Source organism: Plectropomus leopardus, chromosome 6 (assembly GCF_026936395.1).
Source record: "Plectropomus leopardus strain MGB_pleo_1.0 chromosome 6, ASM2693639v1, whole genome shotgun sequence".
Taxonomy (NCBI): domain Eukaryota; kingdom Metazoa; phylum Chordata; class Actinopteri; order Perciformes; family Serranidae; genus Plectropomus; species Plectropomus leopardus.
The window spans coordinates 27,423,953-27,449,175 of record NC_142181.1 but is presented as its reverse complement, the minus strand read 5'-3'; the positions used below and the strand labels follow the sequence as shown (position 1 = coordinate 27,449,175).

Below are 25,223 nucleotides of genomic sequence, written 5' to 3'. Positions count from 1 at the left end.
TGTTAGTTTATTTGCATTCAGTTAATTTTATGTTTGTGCTAACAGTTGCAGGATAGTAAATATGCTTATCTGTTAAAAAGCATTATACCATGTAAAATCATGTTGAACACAATGGTTTTGGCAACTTTTATTTCACTTTAGGAAAAATCACAAGGGTTGTACATATGTGAGATAATCTTTTAATTTCCTCATAAATAGTCCATCTTACAGTCCACATAGTACACATGTGACAGAGTCAGTGTTGAGACATGCACAAAGTTTCTACACTGGATACATTTTCACAAAAATTATGTCTTTTTACATTTCCATATATATTTCTGTCTATGTATTTGGCCAGTAGCAAATGCATTCAAACCTGCAGTGAGATGCTTTTACTTTTGTACCTTTTTTTTTTTTAAAGATTATATTTTGGGGCTTTTTTTGCCTTTGTTCAGACAGGAGAGCTCAAGCGTGAAAGGGAGAGAGAGAGAGAGAGAGAGAGAGAGGAGCTGTCTCTTTGAGCTTTGATTTCTATTAGATTCCGAAATAAGTGTCAGTTCAGGTGGCGAAATATTCAGTGCAGGTGTGTCTTGGGCATGATTCCTCTAATCAAGACAAATCACAATCGGAAACAGGTTATTATTTGGTTGAACAAAGATGTCTTTTCAGGAATATTAATATGCTCTGCCTCAGTTCTGCAGTTTTCAGTCCATATATAATAGGGTCCAAAAAAGGGGGAAATATTAAAACTGATACACCGAGAGCCCTTCTTATGTATGGGGATGTACCTTCAATGCGATGAGAAATCAGTGTACAGGCAGTATTGATTTGTAAGATTAAGAAAACAATTAAATGTGTACCACAGGTCTGAATGGCTTTCCTCCGAGCATCCGTATGATTAGTCATAACACATGTGCGCAAGATCTGTGCATATGTGAATAATATCACTACCAGTGGTATTACCATAATCACAATCATACTCGCCATCCCATAGTAGTTGTTCACTCTGGTGTCCTCACAGATCAGTTTCAATAATGTTGGATTGTTGCAGGACAAATCCACTATATTTGTCCTACAGACCTTAAACCGTGCAACCAATGCAAATAATGTAAACATGATTGAGAAATTAAGCAACCATATCACAGTAATAATTTTAATTAAATTATTTGGACTCATAATGGTATTATATCTCAAAGGACAACATATAGCAATATATCTGTCATATGCCATGGCAGTCAAAATCAGCAAGTTCCCTGAACCATAGAAGTGAATAAAAAAACCCTGTGAAATACATGCAGGATGGGAAATCTGTCTGTTCTGTGTCACCATGCTGAAAAGAAGCTGCGGAAAAAAAGCTGTAGCACCCACCATGTCACTAATGGGCAAGTTGAACAGCAGGATAAACATGGGCTTGTGTAGCTTTTTACTCACAGCAATAGTTGATAATACCAACAAGTTGCAAAAGACAATAATTAGATATGTAAGTGTGCCAAATACAAACACTGGATAAATATGCATGGCAGATAAACCCAGTGGTGCCATTGTTAGTAATTCCCTTGAAGATGCATTTGTATACATTATTATACCGTCTTCATTAGGTTGTTGCCTCCTCTGTTGAAAAAAAAAAAGCGTTCTTTAGTATTGTACTAAAGCGTTCTTTAGTATTAACTGATGAAGGATCGTCACCTGCAAGCAAATTTAAATACAGTGCTATGCATTGAGTCAAATGTTCATCTGGTTTCATAGCTGTTGCAGTATGTTATCTTATCCTTACCTGCACTCTGTGGTAGGAGCAATGAAATGGCTCCCCCTTATATTGCCACTGAGAGTAAACACAGAGCTGACTCGTGAGGTCAGAGAGCAAAATATGTCAGCTGCTGTAATTTCACTGAGATCACGAGAGAAACTTTTCAAGAAGACACAGTATAGTCTGAAAAAAGCCCAGTTTGCAAATTATTAATGGCATAATGAAAAGTTTAAACTTATATCTGCAGTGACTTTATATATGTATTAATGATACATGCATGTAATATAAATTTGGACTCTACACTTACTGAATTTGAAACTTGGTGAATTAAGGAAATATGCCATTAAGGCACAATGTATTGTACACTTTACTTTTTTTTTGGGTGGGTGGGTTTGTGGGGGGGTAAGTTTTGCGTATTTGGTCATATTTTTTGTAAAGATTGTAATTTTGCGCAATTTTGCGGAGAGAGTGCTCTTATTGCAGGAGGTAGATGTGCAGTTGTTATAATATTGAACAAAACTAACGAAAATACACACACAACAATTCATATGATATCCTACAATTTAGTGCCCCGTGAATGGCATTATGCCATTAATGTTAAGAAGAAGGTAGACAGTAGCTTTATGTTTAAACAAAGTTTAAAAAACAACATTACATTTGTCCTTCATCGTGCTACATCTTTGGAGTTGAAGGATGAGTTGATTAAAATCTCCAGCTACTATGAAGATTCTTTCCTGAAGTGCATTTTTTAAATTTGCATCAGGGTCTTGTGTCCTAATGGCTCCCACTTTATTCCCCTGTTACCAGACATTAGTCAGAAGAAGGCTTAATAGAGGAACAGCTCTTGGTCCAAGTCGGGTCAGCCTTGCCCTAATGCCAGATCTCGTTCCTCTCTTTCTTTGGCACTTTTTTTTTTTTTTCACTTACTGGCTGCTGCATCTATATGCACTGCTGTCGTCATATGTTACGGAGGTTAGGTTTAGGGAAAGGTAACATGGTGAGGATGTACCTTAAAATAACTCAAAGTTCACATTGTTTCAAACACCTGTGTCAGAGGGAAAGACCTGGGGAACAGTCCTGTGTTTTGTGGTCCATCCACTGCCCCAGCCTGCCTCCTCACTGAACAGTTCAAGAGTGCTTCCTTGTTTATACCCATCAGCGCATTGGTTACATACCGTAAAACTTCAGTTAATAGCCTTGGCTATTATTTCCTTAAATCACTGAACTCAGCAGAGATGGGGAATACAATCATATTTTTATTTAAACCTCATTTATGTGTTTCTCTTGTTTGCTATGCTGGTATTACTGTCTTCCCTGGTGCTCATGGTTTCAATACAAAGCCAACTTCAGTGACCCTATCAGTGCCAGAGACTGTTTAGCTGAATGTCAGGTCAAATTACTTTTATTGTGTAATCTGTACCTTAATAATAGGTAATATAGCCTTTAATAGCATCGATTAAGTGATGGTACCATGTTAAAGGTTGTTCCTAAATCCTAAATTAAAGAGATACGCTTCAGTTAAGTAGCCAATATTGTAAGCACTCCTGAAACTTTATTTTGAAGAAATGTACAGATGACACCCAAATTGAACACTTTAAATTCAGAGGATTTGGATCTAAATTCTAAATTTGTTATGTAGCCTTTAAATCACTGTTTTAAAATGATTTTAAAATTAAAAAAAAAAAAAAATCAATGCTAGGGACTTTTTATTTTCATCTTTTTGATAGCAGTCTGATAGCAGTCAACACCTCCATCTACTGGACAGAATCTGGTGTGATCAGGGAGACTAATCAGTTATTGATGACTAAATTCACAGTAATAAAAACAAAAAGAAAACAAAAAAAACATACACTTTGTGTTCCAAAATAGATGTTTGGATCTATGTTGGATGTAACGTCTAAATAAGACAGATTCTGATTGGCGGTCAGCATTTCTATTGTTAATGAAATCACTGTAGGAGTGATTCAAATGATACTGTTTGCCACTTTCTTTGTTGTTATAGTTGTAGTGTGGAAAACACCATCCACTTGAATTGGAACAATTTTTAAAACTGTATTTGTATAGTAATAGTTATAGCTATAGCTATTGTAATTACTCTTGTTATGGACAGCCCCTTCAGGAGGGATGGGGGGGCACTATTGGGTTTTACATACCAATAATGTACCAATACATAGCACAATATATAAAAAACAGTAATACACCTAACACAAACCCTTAGGCCTACATATACAACACACAAAACATAGCCTGGCAAGGGAATAAATGAAAATTGATAATAAAAACAAAACAACAAAACAAAAAATGAAATAAAATACAAATAAGGAAAGGTTATGTCATCATTTACGGTGCAGAAGGTCTCCCAACATATGGCAGGAATAGCTGTCATATTTTTCAAAACCTCTCAATTGCAACCCCAATAGTATATCTAAGTTTTTCAATTTTGCATCATAATATAAAATCCGAGAAATGTTCTTAAGTCCTAGAAACATGTATGGGGCTGCTGCGGCTGGCCCCTGGCCTCCTGTCAATCTCCAATAGTGGCCTCTAAGCAAATCAAGTTGAGTACCCCTGCACTAGGGCTGTGGTCAAATAGTCCCTTTTTACTTAGGAAGGTTCCAAACTGAATGAAATGACCAGGAAGTATCTGAGTGGCTGCTATGATATGAGCTGTTTGAATTCTCCGGATATTAAGGAAAGGTGCTTCAGTGCCTCCTTTATTATCTCCTTGAGCATAGGATTCACTGGATCATCCTTTACCAAAGCAAAGGAGGTAATCCGTTCCACAAATCTTTGTGGCAGCAACATTTAAAGTGATGCCCCACATCAGCAGTTCTTTGGGAAATCAACAATTTTATTAAAATACAAATCCAAAGTCTGGATGAGCCCCAACAAATTCAAAACACAATCGTGCCAACATGTAAGGTGTTTACTTAGCTGAGTGCCGGTTCTTATGCTGCTGTATGCACAGGTTTATTATCACATCTTTGCCTTAAATGTGGTCTTTATATACTTCAAAAACTATATTCATTATTGCTTTATGCTCATTTCATTATTATATTTTGTTATGGTTTATGTTTATTGAATATTTACTGTTTTCTATAACAGAGCTTCTAGCAAAAAATATTTCATATGATTGTACTTCTGCAACCAGAGTGGCAATTAACATCTCCACAAGATCATCTGCACATTAACCATAACACGAGGGGATGATTTAAGACTGATGATGTTTGTAATTCAACATGTCTAAAATGTAAGAATGCTCATTTGTACACAAGTGGGCCTAACACGTTGCACATATCTTGCATAATTATTATTTTCATAAAGTCATATTGGGATTCATGGTGACAAATATGGGGAGAAGGGAGCATGAGTGTGAGCAAACATCTCGTGTGACAATGTTACATTTTACCTCTGTGACTTGGAGCCTATATTAGCTATCTTTAATTTCACTTCCAGCCTTGGTAATGATGTTATATTTTTCAGCTGGCTGTCCTGGTTTAGCCTTTAACAAAACAAGAATTACGAAAAAAAAAAAAATCATCCATCATCATCCATCATCTGAACATTGTGGTTTCATCACAACAGGCCCACATCAATAACATTTACTGTCACATAATTACAGAGCCGAGGATAAGTGCAGTCAGATTCTCTAAATACCACGTTTGTCTTTTCCTAAGTCCCTATGAATTCTCCTTCACATCTTTCTTTGACCTTGTGATGTTTTCTACTAAGATTAATGCATAGTGGTTAGGAAAGGAGATTATTTGGAGTTTTAGACCATTACCCAAACCTTTCATTTCCTCATCAGTGTCTGACGATCCACATAGTACACATATCAAGGAGTCAGTCTTAAGACATGCACATAATTTCTACACTGTCTGTGATTCCTCTCATCACATCTAATCAAAACATAAACTGATTACAACTTGTTTGAACATGGGTTTCTTTTTAGGAACAGTAGCATGCTCTGCTTTAGTTCTGTAGTTTTCAGTCCATATATAATGGGGTCCAAAAAAGGGGGAAATATTAAAACTGATACACCAAGAGCCCGTCTTACATATGGGGAGGCACCAGGGATGCGATGAACAATGAATGTAAAAGTAGTATTAATTTCTAGGATTAAGAAAACAACTAAATGTGTACCACATGTCTGAATGGCTTTTTTCCAAGCTTCCACATTCTTAGTCATAATACATGTGTAAAATATCCGTGCATATGTGTATAATATGACTGCCAGTGGTCCCCCTGGGCATATGAACAAAGACATTATCCCATAGTAGTTGTTCACTCTGGTGTCCTCACAGATCAGTTTCGTCAGTGATGGATTGTTACAGTACAAATCCACTATATTTGTCCTGCATATTTTAAACCGTGCAACTAACAAAAACAATGTAAAAATAATTGAGAAGTTTATAGACCAAATTACAATAATAATTTTTATTAAGTTTCGTGGACTAATTATGCTATTATACCTCAAAGGACAACATATAGCAATATATCTGTCATATGCCATGGCAGTCAAAATCAGCAAGTTTCCTGTACCATAAAGATGAATAAAAAAACCCTGTGAAATACATGCAGGGTGGGAAATCTGTCTGTTCTGTGTCACCATGCTGAAAAGAAGCTGCGGAAAAAAAGCTGTAGCACCCACCATGTCACTAATGGGCAAGTTGAACAGCAGGATAAACATGGGCTTGTGTAACTTTTTACTCACAGCAATAGTTGATAATACCAACAAGTTGCAAAAGACAATAATTAGATATGTAAGTGTGCCAAATACAAACACTGGATAAATATGCATGGCAGATAAACCCAGTGGTGCCATTGTTAGTAATTCCCTTGAAGATGCATTTGTATACATTATTATACCGTCTTCATTAGGTTGTTGCCTCCTCTGTTGAAAAAAAAAAGCGTTCTTTAGTATTGTTTACAACTGATGAAGGATCGTCACCTGCAAGCAAATTTAAATACAGTGCTATGCACTGAGTTAAATGTACATCTGGTTTCATAGCTGTTGCAGTATGTTATCTTATCCTTACCTGCACTCTGTGGTAGGAGCAATGAAATGGCTCCCCCTTATATTGCCACTGAGAGTAAACACAGAGCTGACTCGTGAGGTCAGAGAGCAAAATATGTCAGCTGCTGTAATTTCACTGAGATCACGAGAGAAACTTTTCAAGAAGACACAGTATAGTCTGAAAAAAGCCCAGTTTGCAAATTATTAATGGCATAATGAAAAGTTTAAACTTATATCTGCAGTGACTTTTTTATATGTATTAATGATACATACATGTAATATAAATTTGGACTCTACACTTACTGAATTTGAAACTTGGTGAATTAAGGAAATATGCCATTAAGGCATATTAAGGCAACCGGCCCTATGTGCCTTTTGACTGAGGAAGCTGGAAAACCTGGAGAAAACCCACCCTGCCCCAGTAACACACTCTCATCCCAAGTCATCACATATCGCTGCTTTGTCAGATGACTTTCACTCCTACGTGTTACGCATTAGGTATCCTCCTGCATTTGTTGTTGACGTTCCCTGATGTCGCATGCAACATGGGGATGTCAACAAAAGCACATGATTTGGTTTAGAAAAGAAAAATACGAAAAGTGAACACCCAGCTCCCAGCTCCCAAATAAAAGTCTGAGGTTTGTTGGACCCATCCAACACCCCTCCATCCTGTCCTATAGGGTTTCTTTATTGAGAATAATTTCAATACCGCCAGCGTTCCCAACTGACAAAGTATTATATTGCTGCGACAAGTTGTCCAGCCACGTTATGACCAGACGCCACTCATCTGTGCATCATGCTGCAGCAAAATGTGGGTTTTTATGTCTGATGCACTGAGAAAGCTGGGGTCTTTGAGGACTGAATGAGTACAGACTGGACATGGGGAGAACCTGCAAATTTCACACAGAAGGGCTTCGGCTGGCATGTTATGCTCTAGGTATCCTTCTGCATCTGCTGATGGTGTTCCAGGATGCTGCAATCAGTGCCAGGATGTCAACAAAAGCACATGGTTAGGATTAAGCAATAAAGCCACTGGTGATTAGGTTTAGGGGACAAAAGCACATGGTTGGGTTTAGAAAAAAACATTGTGTTTTGGCTCTACTGTACATTCGTACTGCATGTGAACAATTGGCTCCTGGGTGAAAGTACTTGGTTTGTTAGACCCATCTGCTCCATAGGGACACTCTAGCTTCTTATGTCATGTCAGTACTGACAGTGTTTCAACCCAGTGCCATGCAGCGGCATATCATATGGCCGCAACTGGTTCCGTCCAGCCACATTATTCACTGTCACCACCCATCCAGGTATTATACTGCTCCGCCAGGTGCCATCTAGCCAACTGGCGGCATATCATAACACCACGAAGGTTCCGTCTGGTCGTACTGCAAACTGGTGTTGCCCGGAAGTCTATCATACTGCCACAAAACGTGGCTTCTGGTGCTGTTGTCCGATGCCAGAGCCACAGACAAAGCAGACGTATTTGACAACTTCATAATGAGAGCTGGCTGGGCCTTCAGTTAGGGCTAACCTCTTTGCCTCGCAGTAACTGACGTCTTTTAGAAAATAAGAGCCCCATCTGAGATGTTATCCAAAGGAATTACACGCTTATGATGATAGGCAGAGTGTGGGAACACAAGAAAATGCAAATACTTTCTTTTACACAAGAAACATAACAAGCCCCTATACCTGGAGAGCTTTGGGCTGATTAAAGATTTAACTCCATAGTGGTGGAACAGCTAGCCATAGTGACACACATTCCTTTATTTATCATAGCCTGCTATTGTTAAAACATCTGCCACCCTCTATTGATTCTTTATTTTTGGACCGTTTATTAGTCTCGGACTGTAGAGTGTACTCTGGGCACAGACAGAGCAGCAGAGCTCCAGGTGCAGTAACAGTGAACCTGAGTCCAAAAGTTTGCCTTCACTTGCCTCTCTGCAGCTGCTCCTCTCATCCAGCATGTTCTCATTCTGAAGTTGTCAAATACCATTGCTTTGTCAGTGATATGGGTATAAGATACTGGCGGCAAAAGCGACCTTTGGTGACGGTAGGGTACACTGCTAGGAGGTGTCAGTTTGAAACTCGGCTGGACAGAACCTTTTGCAATGTTATAATATCCCGCCAGTCAACTGGACAGCACTGGGCTAACAGCATGATATGGGGACAGATGGCATCATTTGATAACACGGCTTGACGGAGTTTGTGGTGGCCATATGATATACCCTACTGGTAACAATATAATATAAGGAGCTGTAAACTGCCTATAGGGTGGGTGGGAGGGGTGGTGGATGGATCCAACAGGCCGTGAACTTTCACCCAGGAGCCTGGTGTTTGCTTACTGTACGAATGTAGAGCCAAACCATGATGTTAACCTAACCACATGCTTTTGTTTCTTAATCCTAAACATGTGCTACAGTTGACATCCAGGTGTTGCTTGTGGCATCCCAGAATGTCAACAGCAGATTCAGGAGGATAGTTAATATGTAGACATGAAAGTTCACTGACAAAAGGGCGATATGTGATGACAAGGGATGAGAACGAGTTGTCTTATCCATCAGTTTAACAAAACAGTTATCAACCTTGTGTAGCCCATGTGTTCATTTAATAGATTATATTTCACCAAAAATCCCCTTGTTCCCATTTTGTTAGTGTTTTAGATAAGATAAGATAAGATAATCCTTTAATAGTCCCACAGTGGGGAAATTTCCAACATTGCAGCAGCAAAGGGATAGCAAAATAGCAAGATAACTGTGCAAAATAAACTATATTAATAAAGTACAAGAACATGCAGGATGAAGATGAAGGAAATAAGCACAGAGGACGACATAAACAAACAATATATACAGTATTTACAACGCCGAGAAACTCAACAGTTAAATAAAGAATGTTCACAGTTGCATGGGTGAAAGTGAAATTGCACTTGTGGTATTAAGCTGTACAGGTGGAGTCAGTTATTGTTGTGTGTGGTCTACTGGGAGCAGTGCTGGTTGTACAGTCTGACTGCAGCAGGGAGGAAGGACCTGCGGTAACGCTCCTTCACACACTTGGGGTGAAGCAGTCTGTCACTGAAGGAGCTTTCCAGTGCAGTCAGGGTGTCATGCATGGGGTGGGAGTCGTTCTCCAGCATGGATGACAGCTTAGCCATCATCCTCCTAAGCTGTCATCCATGCTGGAGAACGACTCCCACCCCATGCATGACACCCTGACTGCACTGGAAAATGAGCAGGAGCTGCTGCAACAGGCTGCCCCTCGCGCGGCGCCATCTTGTCAAAAAATTTTTTTTGCTGTTAAATAACTGTTTTCTGTAAATAATTTATATAAGGGAGCTTTTATTTTGATATTGGTATTTTATTTTGGCAGTCCCGATTTTCTGGTCAGACATCACTTCCCGTGAATCCGCAGTATTTTCCTCAGTTGCTAGATACATCCATGTGCTAGACGCACTCTTGAGGAGAGGTGAGGCTATGCAATTGTTCTTGTTTTTGCTGTGTAAAATGTGTTAAAAATGCTAAATAGAAGTACAAATATTACTTTGTACAAGTCGCCAACTTTATCCTTTGCAATCTAAACACAACGCAGAGGGTATAGCAGCATGGCGTGTCAGGCCAGACCAGCTAAACTTGCATCTCAGACTGCTGTTGAGGAAAAAAAAATAACTCATGAAGAGTTCTGCCCATGTTGCATTAAACACTGCCTGTACTTGTAGCACAGTTAAAACCATTTTTCTTCCTCACTGAATGCTTTTTCCGTGCATCCCTTTTATGATTTGTGCACTTCACCAGACAACTTTATCTACATTATTTGCTGTATTTGTCAAAGAAAATAAATAAATATCAAAGAAATTGTTTAGTTTAGCCAAAGGAATTAGAGAAGGATAAATAAATAAAGTACGATTTGTTTAGTCGTACAATGTGTAACATTAAATGCATTTGTCCTCACTTTAAATGTGTGTTCTCAATCACTAAAATAATAAACAGAGTCAGATTTGTCTTTTATTAATTTGTTAAGGTAATGGAAAAGGGAAGCCGATATTAAAATTCTCAGGATTTTATTTAAACATCTTACCACTCAATTTTCACATTTTCCATCAAATTAATTTTATTTGTTAGGGAATTACAGAAGTTTTACACAGAACCTTAAAGACTTGAATTTCCTATACTTTTATTTCATTGTAAAGGACATCCATTGAAATTTTTCCACATTTTTTCTATTTTAAAGGAAAATAAATTGTGTTTTTCTTCTACATCAGCAGACCAGATTATAGTACACATATTATATAATAAGGCTTTAGGAAAAAGATTTTTGGGAAAAAGGAAAATATTACATATCTGAAGACACACTAACAGTACAGTACAGAATTTCACACTGAGCAAAGTGTATCTATATGTTTTTCCTTTTTATTTCAAATGATACATGTGCAACTGTAGTAACTCTATTTATTCACAGCAATGATTTTGTTCATATCTTAAGGCAGGATGTGTTATTATTGTGATTATTTTCCATTGTCTTTCTCTCAGATAGTTTCTGCTGTCACAGTTCTTATCATTTATTAGGTAATTTACAGTAAAAATCTCCAGAAAAGGTATGACCTCAGCTGTTGTATGTGATCCGTAGTATTTTTTAAAAGATCTGTAATGCCCATACATATATATTGTAACTGACTGATGAAAGTATATGTTAACATCACATGACAAACTTTTTAATATAAGGATCATTTTAATTGAAATGATTAAATCATACTGGATTTGAAAGTCAACATTATTATTGCCTGTACTTACATTAACTAGGGATGCACAATATTGGATTTTTTTGATATGAGATACCAATGTCGATATATATATATATATATATATATATATATACCAATTCCCCACGCAATTTTAGTGATCATCAAGTCTCTTCTATAGTGGAATTAACATCATATTATGCATACTCTTATTATGATAGCCCACCTGCAGATGGCGACATAAAATACAATTCTTGTTGGTGTATGTAATATTAATTCCTTTTGCAAAATAGGAAAGATAATAATTAATAATAAAAAAAAGATATGCGTTTGTGAAATCTGCATATTGCACAATTCCAATATTTCATTTTAAAGCCAATATCTGCCGATACAGATGGCCTGCAGATATTATAGTACATCCCTAATATAAACATTTGAAATATAAAGGTTTATTTCCCAGCATGGATGTGAAATATCTAATATGAAAACCAGAGCTGGTTACATTTATGTTGAACCTGCATTTCTTTTCAATAACATTAATATGCTCTGCTTGAGTTCTGTTGATCTCAGTCCATACACTAATGGGTCCACAAAAGGGGGACCAACTAAAACTGACACACCAAGAGCCCTCCTCATTAAAGGGGGTGCACTCTCAAAGCGATGAGAAACCAGTGTAATGACAGCACTGATCTCTAGGATTAAATAAACAACTAAATGTGTACCACATGTCTGAATGGCTTTCTTCCAAGCTTCAGGCTGATTAGTCATAATGCATGTGCGTAAGATCTGAGCATATGTGAACAATATTACTGACAGTGGTACGCTTTGGAATATGATTAAAGTAAAAACCCCAAAGTAGTTCGTTGCTCTGGTGTCCTCACAGGCAAGTTTCAGTAATGTTGGATTGTTACAGAACAGATCTACTATATTTGTCCTGCAAATTTTATACCGTTCAAGCAATAACATCAACAACATTATCACTGAGATATTTACAAACCACAAAGAAAAAATTATTGTAAATAACTTATATGGAGTCATGATGGCATTATACCTCAAAGGACAACATATAGCAACATATCTGTCATATGCCATGGCACCCAAGGTCAGCAAGTTTCCTGTACCATAAACATGAATCACAAAAGCCTGAATGACACATGCAGGATGAGAAATCTGTCTGTTCTGTGTCACCATGCTGAAAAGAAGCTGAGGGAAAAAAGCTGTAGCACCCACCATGTCACTAATGGGCAAGTTGAACAGCAGGATAAACATGGGCTTGTGTAGCTTTTTACTCACAGCAATAGTTGATAATACCAACAAGTTGCAGAACAAAATAACCACATACAGTAAAGTCCCAAACAAAAATGCTGGGTAAATATCTGTATCTGATAGGCCCAGCGTTTGTAGTGTTAATAAAACTGCAGAAGATGCATTTATGTACATAATTAAAGTTCTGTACACTAGTATGTTGCTTCTTCTGTTAAAAAAATGCCAACAGATGAAGAAACAATTTTTCAGCTGAACAAAAGGAAACACATTACAAATGCAACCTCTGTTTAACAAACAATCTTAGATTAAGTGCTATGGATTAATTCAGATGTGCCTGTGATATCTTACAGTACCTCTGCCAATATATATATGTTCTCCTATTCTCCTTTGCATCTCAACCGTGTTTTAAGGTATAATGTGAAAGACTCCACCTCTTACTGGTTTAAGGAAACCAGTGACGATGTATGATGCTGCGCAGTTTCAGAACTAGAGGGGGAATGCATGGATGACGTTATATTCATACTTAGAACATAATAACTCAACACAGTAAAAACATGCAAGTAGCAGAAGATTTTTATTTTGACAAACTTAAAGACATTTTCACTAAGATTAGGGAAATGTGATTTTGGTCAAATGTAATAATAAAGAAATATTGCTGTAGTCACTACAAGTGGATGCTCTATTGTAAAATTGCCTATTTTGGCAAAAGCAAAAAAAAAAAAAGATTTTACTGATGCTCAGTATCTCCTGTGCAACTTGTCAGGTATGTTAATTGGCAACATTTCCTTGTTCTGATCATAGAAAATGTCATTTGGTAGGCATTACATTTTCCTCAGATATGTATTTGCTCTTTAAAAGTGGTTGTATATAATATACACATCTGTGTCACTGTGTCCTTCCAAGCAAACCTCCCTCCTAAAATTAAAACAGTGCTGACAGCCTAGTGACTGATGACTGGACAGATGCAGGTATTATTGATCATCAACAGCAAATTTCACTCAGATGTCATCATAACTACGCTTAATCCATTAACCATCTGTCTGGTTATTGGTCCGAAAGTCCAAAATATGAATTACATTTCCATTTTGCCAAGAAGAGGACCGCATCTTCCTTCCACCTTGGAAACATAGCTATAGTACGGCCATTTATAAATCAAAAAGATGCAGAAAAAGTGATTCATGTCTCTGTTTCAAGCCGTCTCGATTACTGTAACGTACTTTTTACTGGGTTACCGGAAAAATCCACTGAGAGACAGCTGATTCAAAACTCTGCAGCTTGGCTGTTAACCAGATTCAAGAGGAGAGAGCGCTTTAGTCCAGTTTTAGCTGCTCTGCACTGGCTTCCTGTAACATTTAGGATTCCTCCTCCTAACATACAAAGGCCTTTATGGAGAAGGACCAAGTTACATCGCTAACTCTCTTGTTCCTAAATTGCCTTTAAGAACATGGCAATCATTTGCAGCTGGTTTATTGGAGGTTCCCAAAAACTGCCAAAAGAAAATTGGGGATGCAGCGTTTGTCAGTTACGCCCCAAAGCTCTGGAACAGACTGCCTATAGATATCAGAGAAGGCGGCTCACCCAAAACATTTTTTAAAGAGAACTAAAAACTTATCTCTTCACTTTAGCCTTTAACCAGCTCTGATTCAGCTGCCTTTCATTCTGCTTTGCACATGCATACTGCTGCACGTCTTTAAGATGTTGTTTTTTCATTGATTTTATGCATTTTATATACTCTATTTTTATGCTTATTTTATTAATAATGTCAGTATGTTACATTTTATTTTCCATTTTATGTAATGCATTCGTGCACTAAATTTTTATCCTTATTTTATCTTACTTTCACTGGTATTATCAAGTGGAATTGAAGATGCATTCCATGTATTCTATTCTGATATGATTTGATTTTTTACATGCACGTTTTATTATGTCTGTATGTCTTTTATGCATTTTCATGTGAAGCACTTGTTGCATTTAATTTATTTCTTGTAAAGCACATTGGGCTGCATTTCTTGTATGAAAGGTGCTATACAAAAGAAGTTTATTGTTATTATTTTTTGCAGTGGCCCACAAAACACAGTAAAAAACAGGAGGTCAGAAAAGTATTTTGGCTGACATTTTTATTAGAATATATGGGGTGCCATCTTGGTGCCTGGTGTGCCAACAACTTCTCCAACTTTAACGACTATCAGGGTACTATCACTTCTGTCCTTGTAAATTAATCTAATTACTCAATACACCTGATTAGATCAGTTTGTTCTTGGCTCTTTTGTCTTTCCACACAGCTCTCTAGTTTAGATGATACTTAGTTATATCTAGTATTTAATGTATTTATAACACTTATTTAGGGTGTCATTATCACCAATGTTACAGAACATGTCATATGTATCTGAATGTTAATGTATATGTGCTGCAAATCTGGTGATTGAGAGAACGAGAATCCTGCTGTCTCTGGTTTATTACTGAGAAACTAATGTTGAGTTTCCCAGTAAAACCTCTGTAGCTACATGTTAGTTTTGTAGGATAATGCTTTACTTTACTTGATGGGGCACAAAAAGGTTTTGTAATGATGAGATAATCATGAAGTAAGGAAGGACTTTGTAGTATGTACGACAGTATGATGTACCACTTACGCAAGGGTGCACGGACACAGTTATTAACATTTAAGTGATTAATTTTGTGACACACAGCAGGTGATTCAGAGTTGATCAGGAACAGCTTATCAAGAAAGGGATCAGAGGGTTGATTCAGATATCTGTGTAGTACAAAATGATTCAGTGTTATTGAATCTTCAAGTCGGTCCTTAATTCAGAGTTTCTCAAGTATTACTTATTAGTGATTACTAGACCCATACTGCAGTGTGACATGTATTGTGAAAACAAGGATAAACCATTATTTTTGCCTTATGCAAGAAGCTGTTAGGACACACTGTTAGGATTTCTTTTTTTTTTTTTTTTTTATAGTTTTGATTAAATGATCAAACAACATGAGATAGGTTTCAGCAGAATATTTGGATTTTAATAATGGACCACACAGAAAACATCAGCTCATCTTGTACATGTTGTATACATTAGTTTCTTTTGGATTCTGCAATAATTGCAGTATGACTATTGGGTATTAAATTATTTAGTGCACGATAAGTACATGGAAAAAATATATATATATATATTAAATGAAACATACGATCAAGTAAACATGAAGAGGATAGGAACAAAAAAAGGGTACTATAAAAATCTCAATAAAAACTGTAATGTATGAATAATTAATAGTTATTACATGTTAAGACTATGAGCAGTTTGATATGTCCATTTAGAATTATACACCATTGTACTTAAACCACAAAAGGAGTTGTAAACACCAATGGAAACACAAATGAAGAGATCATAATTGAAAAAAACAAAACTGTAACAAGTATAGAAAGTCAAATAATAAATTGATATATTTGCAGTAAGATGCATACAGTTTTACTCATTTTATCATTACCAAATGCAAGATGTTGACACTATAATAGATATGATGTGTCATTTACCAGACAAATGATGCTCCCCACCTTTCACAGAACTGCTGTAATGCAAAAAAATGAACAAAGACATCAATTAATACACCTCAAATCCAGAGTGAATCTTCCTGTCTTACACTAGAAAGCATTTCCCTACAGAATTCTGAGTTCCCACAACACAAAAGCTTTTGACGGAGGTTTTAGGTCGTTTTTAGGTTAAGACACGTTTTACTTCTATGCATAGTTGAAAGAGAGACTACTTGAGATAACACAGTGTGATCGTTAACTATCTTGTGTCAGCATTTAGAGAGATACTCTGTTTTTTAAGAATCCCAGAAGAGTGTTTCGTATTTCACTCGTATACAGCCCATATACTATTGGATTCAGAAGCGGAGGTACGAGAAATATAAGCATGCCCATTATCTTTTGCAAGTCAGATGAGACATTTTTAAACCTGTGAGATAAAATTGTGAACGTCCCCACAATCTCAAATATGATTAATATGAGCAACTGCGCAACACACGTGTTGATAGCTTTCATCTTTGCCTCAGACCTCCTTGTGACCACACACGTGATCAGAATCTTCACATAGGAAAATGCCTGAATGGACACACTCACAGCCTGCATGACAGCTGTGTTAAATAATCCTATGATGTTGTTAAGTGTTGTGTTTCCACATGTGAGTTTGAGTAGAGACGGGTTATCACAGAACACATTCATGATCACAGATTTGCACCTGGGAAGCCTTGTCTGTAAAGAAAACAGTGATACAATCAAGATAAAGTCGACACCCCAAACGAGAGAGATTATGAAAACAACAACTCTGGGGGTCATGAAAGAGCTATAGCGTAATGGCATGCAGATGGCAGCATAGCGATCAAAAGACATTGCTGCAAGAATAAACAAAATTCCACCCCCATACATGTGGAGTAAGAAAGCTTGTAAAACACAGAGAGGATAATAAATCGTATTTGTCTCAGTAACAATGTCTGAAAGCACCTTTGGGAGCATTGCAGTTATGCCAATCAGATCATTGAGGGGAAGACTAAACTGGATGAAATACATAGGCTTGTGAAGGTTTCTTTTCAGGATGATCACAGTCAACAAGGTCAGGTTGCAGAAAATAGCCAAAAAATATATTGCAATGCCGAAAAAAAAAATGGGGTACTTTCCTCCAGCTGGAATAACAAATGGGTTGAGGCTTAACTCATAGCTGAACCCAAAAGACTCGTTGTCCATTTTTTTTCTCAGCTTAGTGTAGATTGATATGAAGAAATTACATTGCTGGAAATCGCATCTAAAGCAGTCATAATTTAGACAGCATGTTACGTTCATGGAAGTACGACAGTAGTCGTGTGAAGTGCTCTGCCCATTGTGCTTTATTAAGTGTTAACAGACCCATCATTTACGTCACCTTTTACCTCTGGGATTGTCATCAGCTTTGCAAAGATGAAAAACATCATGATTAGTATGAGTATTCAATACTTGAGTATTCAAATATGAGGTTCTGCCGTATCTGTATTTAAACAAACTATTGAAATCCAACAAGTATGACTGGTGATTTTAAGTTTTTTTGTATTAAATCCTCTGTTAACACTTAATTTGGATAGTCAGGCTGCAGATAGTTTATGGAGTACCTGTAAAATGTCAACAGTGTATTACTTTTACAGACTATACATATACTCTTTAGATCAAGGAGAAATTTTAATTTCTTTTTTTAAAACTGTTTTTAAAAATGACCAATAAATCTACCTTGTACCTAAACATCTACAGACAAAGTGAAACAGCTAAAATGATGAATCTCAGCTAATAAGCTGCTGAAATGTTACAAATACTGACCTAATTTGTCAAATACTGAGGCTTGGTCAGTCGCCCTACACGTCAGACTATGACCATCTAGGTACCCCTACAGCATCAGCATTAAATGTGCAGTAACGGCGTGTCAGTTTATGCTAGTTACATCCATTGTGTCTTTTCAAATAAACTTCTGTTTGACTGGAAATGCACAGTTTCTGCTTATTAAATGCATGCATACTTTTTTCAAAATAAACTTAGAAAGTAGTTATATAAAACTTTGTTTTTAGCTTTACTTCCTAACGTTTAGCTAGCAGAAGTACATGGTTAGGTTTAGAGAAAAATATGGTTTGGCTTAAAATGAGTATGTTTGTTACTAACATAATTTTACATCACATGATATGCTAGCATGGCATTTAAGTAACTATTGTTTGATTTCACACGGGGCACAAACAGCAGGCTCTCAGGTAAAAGTCCAGAGTTTGTTTGACCAACACTATGGAAGTTCCCTGATGTGTTTCATACCCCGTGAAAGTCTGACACTGAGGGCCACTGACCAAGCGTCAGTATTTGTCAAGCTGGGAGGGAGACAGGACTGATTATTGCAACTATAGCAGTAGTATCTGATATGATTTTGTTTTTTTGGAAATGCTGATCTTTAGCCGATTTATGACCAACTGCATTAAAACAGAGAGAGAATCAATAGAGAAATGTATTCAATAGAGATGGAAAAAGACAAACAAAATGTCTGTTGCAGTATTCAGTTTACACATTTTTAAGATGACCAGTGCCAGCAATCACAACCAGTGCCTGGCCTTTTTCATGACGATCTTTCACCCCTATGAGTAATAGAAAGATATTGAAGACAGTGAAGTTAGGTTTCATCTTAAATTTAATAAAAAAAAAAAAATGATGGTACCAAATAATGGTCTTCAGTCTTTACGATCTCAGGTCCTTAGTATACCATACTTGTTTTTTCTTGATGTATCCCCGTTTATACACTGTGGGGAAATAATTTTTAAAAAAGTTTGTCTTTTTACATTTTCAAAGTCACTTTAAATGGTTAAATTTACAGTGTGTCTGTTTCAGAGTTTAAGTTTCATAAATCCAGCACTAGAGCTGACTGTCATTTTAATGGTGTTCATAAAGTCCTATATTAGAGCCACATTTTGGCCTACGGTACTGCTGGTAAGGCCTGGCTGGAGTAAGAAATCTTGTTCCAAACTTCTCTGAAGTCTTCTGTATCGTGTCCATATTTTCATCTAAAGGGCTTTTGCAACAATATTATTGTAACTATGATACACTACAAATTGGCAGAGTTGCATCAGCTCTGTGCATCGTTACTCTGTCATAACACATTTATTAGTGAGGCCCTTTGAGATACAATTAAATGATGTATTATTAACTGTCTCACATTGTAATTAATCCCTGGACAATTAGTAAACCTCCAGTTGATGATGATATTTTCGCTGTTTGCTAATGAAGGATGTTTAATAACACCCAAGGGAGACTGTGACTGATGTGATGTGAGGCTGCAGGTGACATAACAACTTGTAGACATTTGTTTCCTTAACTTTAATCACAAAATATGTTAATATGTAAAACATTTGAAAAGATTAGATACAAATTGGAAGTTTAAGAATTGCAGCATAGGTATACTTATCTGTTGTTTTTTTTTTCATTTATTTACAATGCTTTGTAACAACAATAACAGCAATAATAATAATTTTATTTATATAGCGCCTTTCATGGTACTCAAATACACTTAACATAAATACATAGGAAAAGATCATATAAAGTAAAAGAAAAAAATTAAAAGCTAATAATAAATCAATAAGGAAATGTATAACATATTAGAGTTGCACTGCAGCCTATTCTTATTAGTTTTTGTGTCTCAGGAAAAAAATTCTTATTGAAACAGAGCAGAGAAGTGGTCACATTAGGCCTTTGGGGACAAAGAACCTTGTTTGTGCACACAAAAGAGCTGTTAGGACAATTGGACATTGGAAAAGACTAATCATCTCACCCAAGAGAAATGGACATGTTGGACCCTTGAGTTGCTTTGATAATTGATTTGACCGTCTAATTCAGGGATACTTTACTTGCTCTGCCTACGGGAACACTTTTGCAAATTAACAGATGTCCAGGGGTCAGTTATTAGGCACAAAACAATATAATAGAATATTTATCAAATAAAATGAATAAACGAGGACAATCCAGTCAAAACAGCCCCGCGCAGGTGATGGTAAAGCATTGGTGTTTCAAGAATTTAAGGCGAATTGAATGTACCCCAGATCTGTGTCAAGGAGTTGTAACCTTTTTAATAAACAAATGCTATTTTGATGCTTTTTATGCACTCTTATTTACATTCAAAGCACCAAAAAATCCCAGTGAGAGTAAAAAAAAAATCAAGTAAATTAGAAAAAGGTTGGAGGACTAGATTTGGCCTGCGGGCAGCAAGTTGAATATAACTGTTGTAATGACCTTCTGTGGTCTCTCTCCTGAACAACAACAGAAATATGATAATAATCACGATAATTTTGTGATTAGTTCTGATGCCTCTCAGCCTAAGCTCTTTTGTTGTTAAAAGGGGTTACGTCTCAACCATAGACTGTATATAAAGATGGACGACACGCCCTCACTTACACCTGCTATGCCTACGTGAGGCTAAAATATCCAGGATACTGGTACTGACAACTAACTTCAGTGACTGAAACCATCTTTGTGAAAAATATATTTGGTGTATACTAGTTTAATTTGGCCTATGTCCCATTCACTAACATGGAGGGGCAGGCCTTATGACCTATACTGCAGACAGACACCAGGGGGCAATCAAGATTGAAGTTACACTTCGGGGAACTGTCATGTTGTCCATCTTTGTATACAGTCTGTGGTCTCATTCCAAACACTTTCAGGTTAGTTGAACCATAAAATGTCCTGTAAGCGGCTTATAGGTCAGATTTGCTACGTAATCGAATTGAGTGAGTGCATATGACTGTAAAGCTGGTTGTAAATGTATACTATGCAGTGTCCTTTATTTTTATTTACACATAAAAATATATTTCTGCATCCTAATATTTTAGCCTATAATATCTATCATGGCTGTATGACTGTGGGACTTCTAAAGGGCTTTAGTTTATTTTATCCTTGCCACTTTTAAATGCAATAAAAGCAAAACTCAAATAAGAGTGCTTTCCCTCCATGCTGACTTCAATTTGAGAATGTTTGGTCTCAATGCTGGCCAACCAATTGCTCACTTAATATCTTAACTGTAACACTGATTTGAATAAAAATGAGATAAGATTAAATTATGTTGTGATGCACAGATTACAGGTACTGAGACACTGACAAGTATGACTTCTCGTTGTAAATCCTGACTGTTTTGCTGACATGTAATTGTACTATGATTTATTATTTTCAAGTGCAACTTATGTCCCCAAAGGAAAACTTTGCCAACTTTTTTATCTAATAAGATAAAGTTTTCAGTCTGCTCATCTCACCTCCTTAATTTTTATTACAGCAAAATGTATCTAGTGGACTAGTGGATGTTATAATTCTAATTACACTAGGCTGAGTATGATTTGTATTTGCATTTATATATATTATCATTTATATTATTTAGACAGTCAATACTTGGGGTATACGTATTGATACAATTTTGTCATGCAAAATATTAAAATAATATGCTGTATCAATTTTTTCCCAGCCCATACCTGTGACCTCAGGGCTTTTTCAGCCCTCACTTGACGAAAAACTCTGTATCTAAATATATTAAATTAAATATCAAACTAAGATTTAAAGCCTGCTTTTGATAAATAACACACAGGCGCTGTAAAGGGCAGTGGTGTGAACTGATGTCACTCACTCACGCTGAATATAAATGAAATCAAGTTCTTGAAGCTGAGTTTAGATTTCCACCTCCACAAGCAAGGAACTGTCATCTTGAATCATCTTAAAAGGGTTGCACCAACATATAACTCTGTGACTGTGTCTGGTTGAAGGTTTTATTGAGCATTTATGCTTATGAATATACTGGCTTAAGGTCAGCGTCATTGTGGTGTGACATTAAATGTAACTTTAATGTACATAAAATAATATATTTGTGCTTAATTGCATGTTTGTACTGCAATTGTCTGTGCCACCACAGAACAAATTTGTGCTCAGATGATTTAAGTATTTCTACAGGACAAGGAGACTGCATTAATTGTTGAAAAGTAAGTATTGTCTGCATATGCAAAGCATTTATAACTTTTTCTTTAATTATTGATGTTTTTATTTTGTTTAGTTATTGTAAGTATTGCATCTATTTTACTTTTTCATGTTTCTTTTTATACCTCTTGGTGTTACAGAATAAAGGGTGTCAAATATGCCTCCTAACATCTTTTTGTCATATTCGTATACATACTATTTCATTTTGTTTGTTTGTTTGTTTGTTTGTTTTTTACATTTTTAATCTCTACACCTAAAGCATCTGACATTTTCTTCTCTTTTATGTCTTTCAATTTCAAACAGAATGGAAAGCAACATGACAAGTGATATCCTAAAGATCCAAGGCTTTGACATCTCTCCAGAGTTCACATACCCTCTGTTTTTCTTACTGCTGTTTGTTTATTTCACCCTGCTGTTTTCTAACATTGGAGTTCTTGTGCTCATTGTCACTGAGAAGAGTTTGCATCAGCCCATGTACATTCTTTTCTGTAATCTGTCTGTCAATGATCTAATAGGTAACACAGTCCTGCTGCCTCAACTGATGGCTCACATCATCTCAACAGAACGGCTCATCACCTACAACCAGTGTGTGGTTCAGGCGTTTCACAGCCACACATTCGGATCAGCCTCACATATGATACTCATCGTTATGGCCATTGACAGATATGTAGCAATATGTCATCCCTTAAGGTACAGGTCAATTATGACGACCAAAACTGTTATTTGGCTGTCAGCGAGTGCATGGGGTGTGTCATTAGTGCTGGTGTCTGTTCTGATCGGTCTCACTGTGAGACTGTCCCGTTGCAGATCAGTTGTACAAAACGCCTACTGTGACAACGCATCACTGTTCAAGCTCTCCTGTGAGGATGTGTCCATCAACAACATCTATGGGCTCTTTTTTACTGTGCTGCTGTTCAGCTGCTCAATGGGAGGCATTGCTGTCACCTATTTCAGAATAGCTCTTATCTGCTGGGTGAAGAAAAACAACGAGTTGAAAAACAAAGCACTTCAAACCTGCGCCAGCCACCTCGTTCTTTATCTCATCATGCTCTGGTCAGGGTTTTTAACAATCATACTGCATCGTTTCCCAAATTACCCAGACTTGAGGAAAATTGCATATATTTTATTTCATGTGATCCCTGCTAATTTGAATCCAATCATTTATGGGATGCAGACAAAGTCATTACGTGATAAAATTATCCAAATACTGCAAAGAAAAGTGACTCCAACCTGATAGCCTCTCTTCTCTGTTCATACTTTGAACATAAAGACAGATACTTGTTTTCACTTTTTACACTTGTCCTAAAGTCTGCCTGTATCTGATACAAAAATAGGTTTTAAAGCCAGATGTAGTTTCAGATGAAACAATAACTCAACTCTTATTTAAGATGCAGTGCTTTCTGCACACTTTTGTTGTATTTGAATTTCAGATGTGCTTCAGTTTCTTAAAAAGAAAAAAAAAGAAAAAAAGGCAGGTAAGTGCACAATTGTTGTCTCGTTATCAAATACCATATGCTTTGTGGATACATTAGCACTATTTGCAAGTTAAATGTATCCATTCTACAAATTGTCATCTCAAAGTGTGAAGGCAATAGAACTAATGTCTGTTCTCTAATGCCAGTTACAAGCTCTCTACCAACCTCTTGTGTCTTAATGCTAGAATAGCATAAAAATCACGATTTCTGTTGACTTTGCATGAACTGTTCCTTTAAAAAGTATCAATATGCATAAGATTAGTGTATATTCATGTTTTTTTTTCACTGCGTTGAAGGGATTATGGTAATGCTTCAAGTTGCATAATCAGACTAGAACTCAGAATAAAATGTCAAGACTGTGTGTCACTGCAGTACAATAATCAGTACAAAAATACAAAGGAAAAAAAAACAACTTTAACCTGTTATGCAATGTGAGAAAATCAGGTCAACTGTGTCAGGTATTTTTTTAAGTCCCCTAAAACCTACTTTTATCTGAGAGCTTTTCCTGATTTTACTTGAGTTTTAATAAATTTTCTTTTAACTGTCTTTTATTTATGTATCATTATTATTATTATTATTATTATTATTATTATTATTATTATTATTATTATCATTATTATTATTATTATTATTATTATTATTATTATACTATGCATAGGCCTGCAATTAAGCATAACAACACACATACACTTTTTGGTCCTAAAACTCCAAAGGATGTATCTTCAGAATATCTATCTATCAGAATATCCAATAATAACAACTATTTGTTTGATCATGTGGATATGAATTAGTGAGATACATATTTCAGTGCAATGCAGTCACAGTATATGTTATAGTTCATGAACATACCTACAATTTCTCAGGTGAACATAAACTTTTCATTCAACCATTCACTCAAGTTTCACAAAATTATTCTGAGAATATGTTGGTATGATCATGAATTTTTACATTTACACTGTAGTAGGCCTGTTTTGAAACAACTGAATTGTTGAATCTTAACTAAGATGCTGTTAAAATGTTGAAAATTAGAAATGGTCTGTGACAGACTGCACAAATAAAGTGTTATCCAGAAAAGCAGTTCTCTAATTGACAATACACATTTCTCAATTAGCATTTCTAAATCAAAACAGATTCAAAACACAGTTCTGCTGATAAAGCGTTGGCTTCAGAATAAAGAGTTAGGGCCCATTTTGCAACATTAAGACCAGGGATAATACACATCAAGAGCCAAGCAAATGTTAATGGTCCAGGGGATTTAAGGGATAATCCATTTGAGCTACACTGAGACATTGTTCTCCCTGCTCTGAGTTTATGTACAGAGGCTTACCTTGTGTTTATCTCTTGATGTATCAATTCTCTCGTCTGTAAAGTTTCTCTCTCTATCACTGATTCATGTCATAAGAGTAAAATGACAACTATTCTACCTCCTCCTAAGGTCGATTATGGTCTATTACATGTACAAATTATAATTAATATTAACTCCCACTGACACTAGTGTGTTTATTTATGTGTAT

General features: G+C 36.3%; 5 protein-coding genes across 5 annotated transcripts; 1 reads left to right on the top strand and 4 right to left on the bottom strand.

The window, feature by feature from the left end:
- Positions 1 to 618: 618 nt before the first annotated feature.
- Positions 619 to 1,557, bottom strand: LOC121964284 (olfactory receptor 52B2-like). Its single transcript, XM_042514497.2, has one exon. The coding sequence runs from the start codon at positions 1,555 to 1,557 to the stop codon at positions 619 to 621; it is 939 nt and encodes a 312-aa protein (XP_042370431.2).
- Positions 1,558 to 5,645: 4,088 nt separating this feature from the next.
- On the bottom strand, positions 5,646 to 6,587 carry LOC121939445 (olfactory receptor 52B2-like). Its single transcript, XM_042482466.2, has one exon. The coding sequence runs from the start codon at positions 6,585 to 6,587 to the stop codon at positions 5,646 to 5,648; it is 942 nt and encodes a 313-aa protein (XP_042338400.2).
- Positions 6,588 to 12,104: 5,517 nt separating this feature from the next.
- On the bottom strand, positions 12,105 to 12,909 carry LOC121943815 (olfactory receptor 1N2-like). The gene is given in 2 exon segments (XM_042487434.2): positions 12,105 to 12,137; positions 12,139 to 12,909. Coding segments are annotated over 2 exon segments (804 nt in total).
- A 2,841-nt stretch (positions 12,910 to 15,750) lies between these two features.
- On the bottom strand, positions 15,751 to 22,488 carry LOC121943734 (olfactory receptor 52J3-like). The gene has a single exon (XM_088079124.1). The coding sequence runs from the start codon at positions 17,564 to 17,566 to the stop codon at positions 16,535 to 16,537; it is 1,032 nt and encodes a 343-aa protein (XP_087935250.1). The 5' UTR covers positions 17,567 to 22,488; the 3' UTR covers positions 15,751 to 16,534.
- Positions 22,489 to 22,538: 50 nt separating this feature from the next.
- LOC121943469 (olfactory receptor 52N5-like) lies at positions 22,539 to 24,246 on the top strand. Its single transcript, XM_088079125.1, has one exon. It carries the CDS (start codon positions 22,539 to 22,541, stop codon positions 23,466 to 23,468), a length of 930 nt encoding a protein of 309 aa, XP_087935251.1. The 3' UTR covers positions 23,469 to 24,246.
- The last annotated feature ends 977 nt before the right edge of the window (positions 24,247 to 25,223 follow it).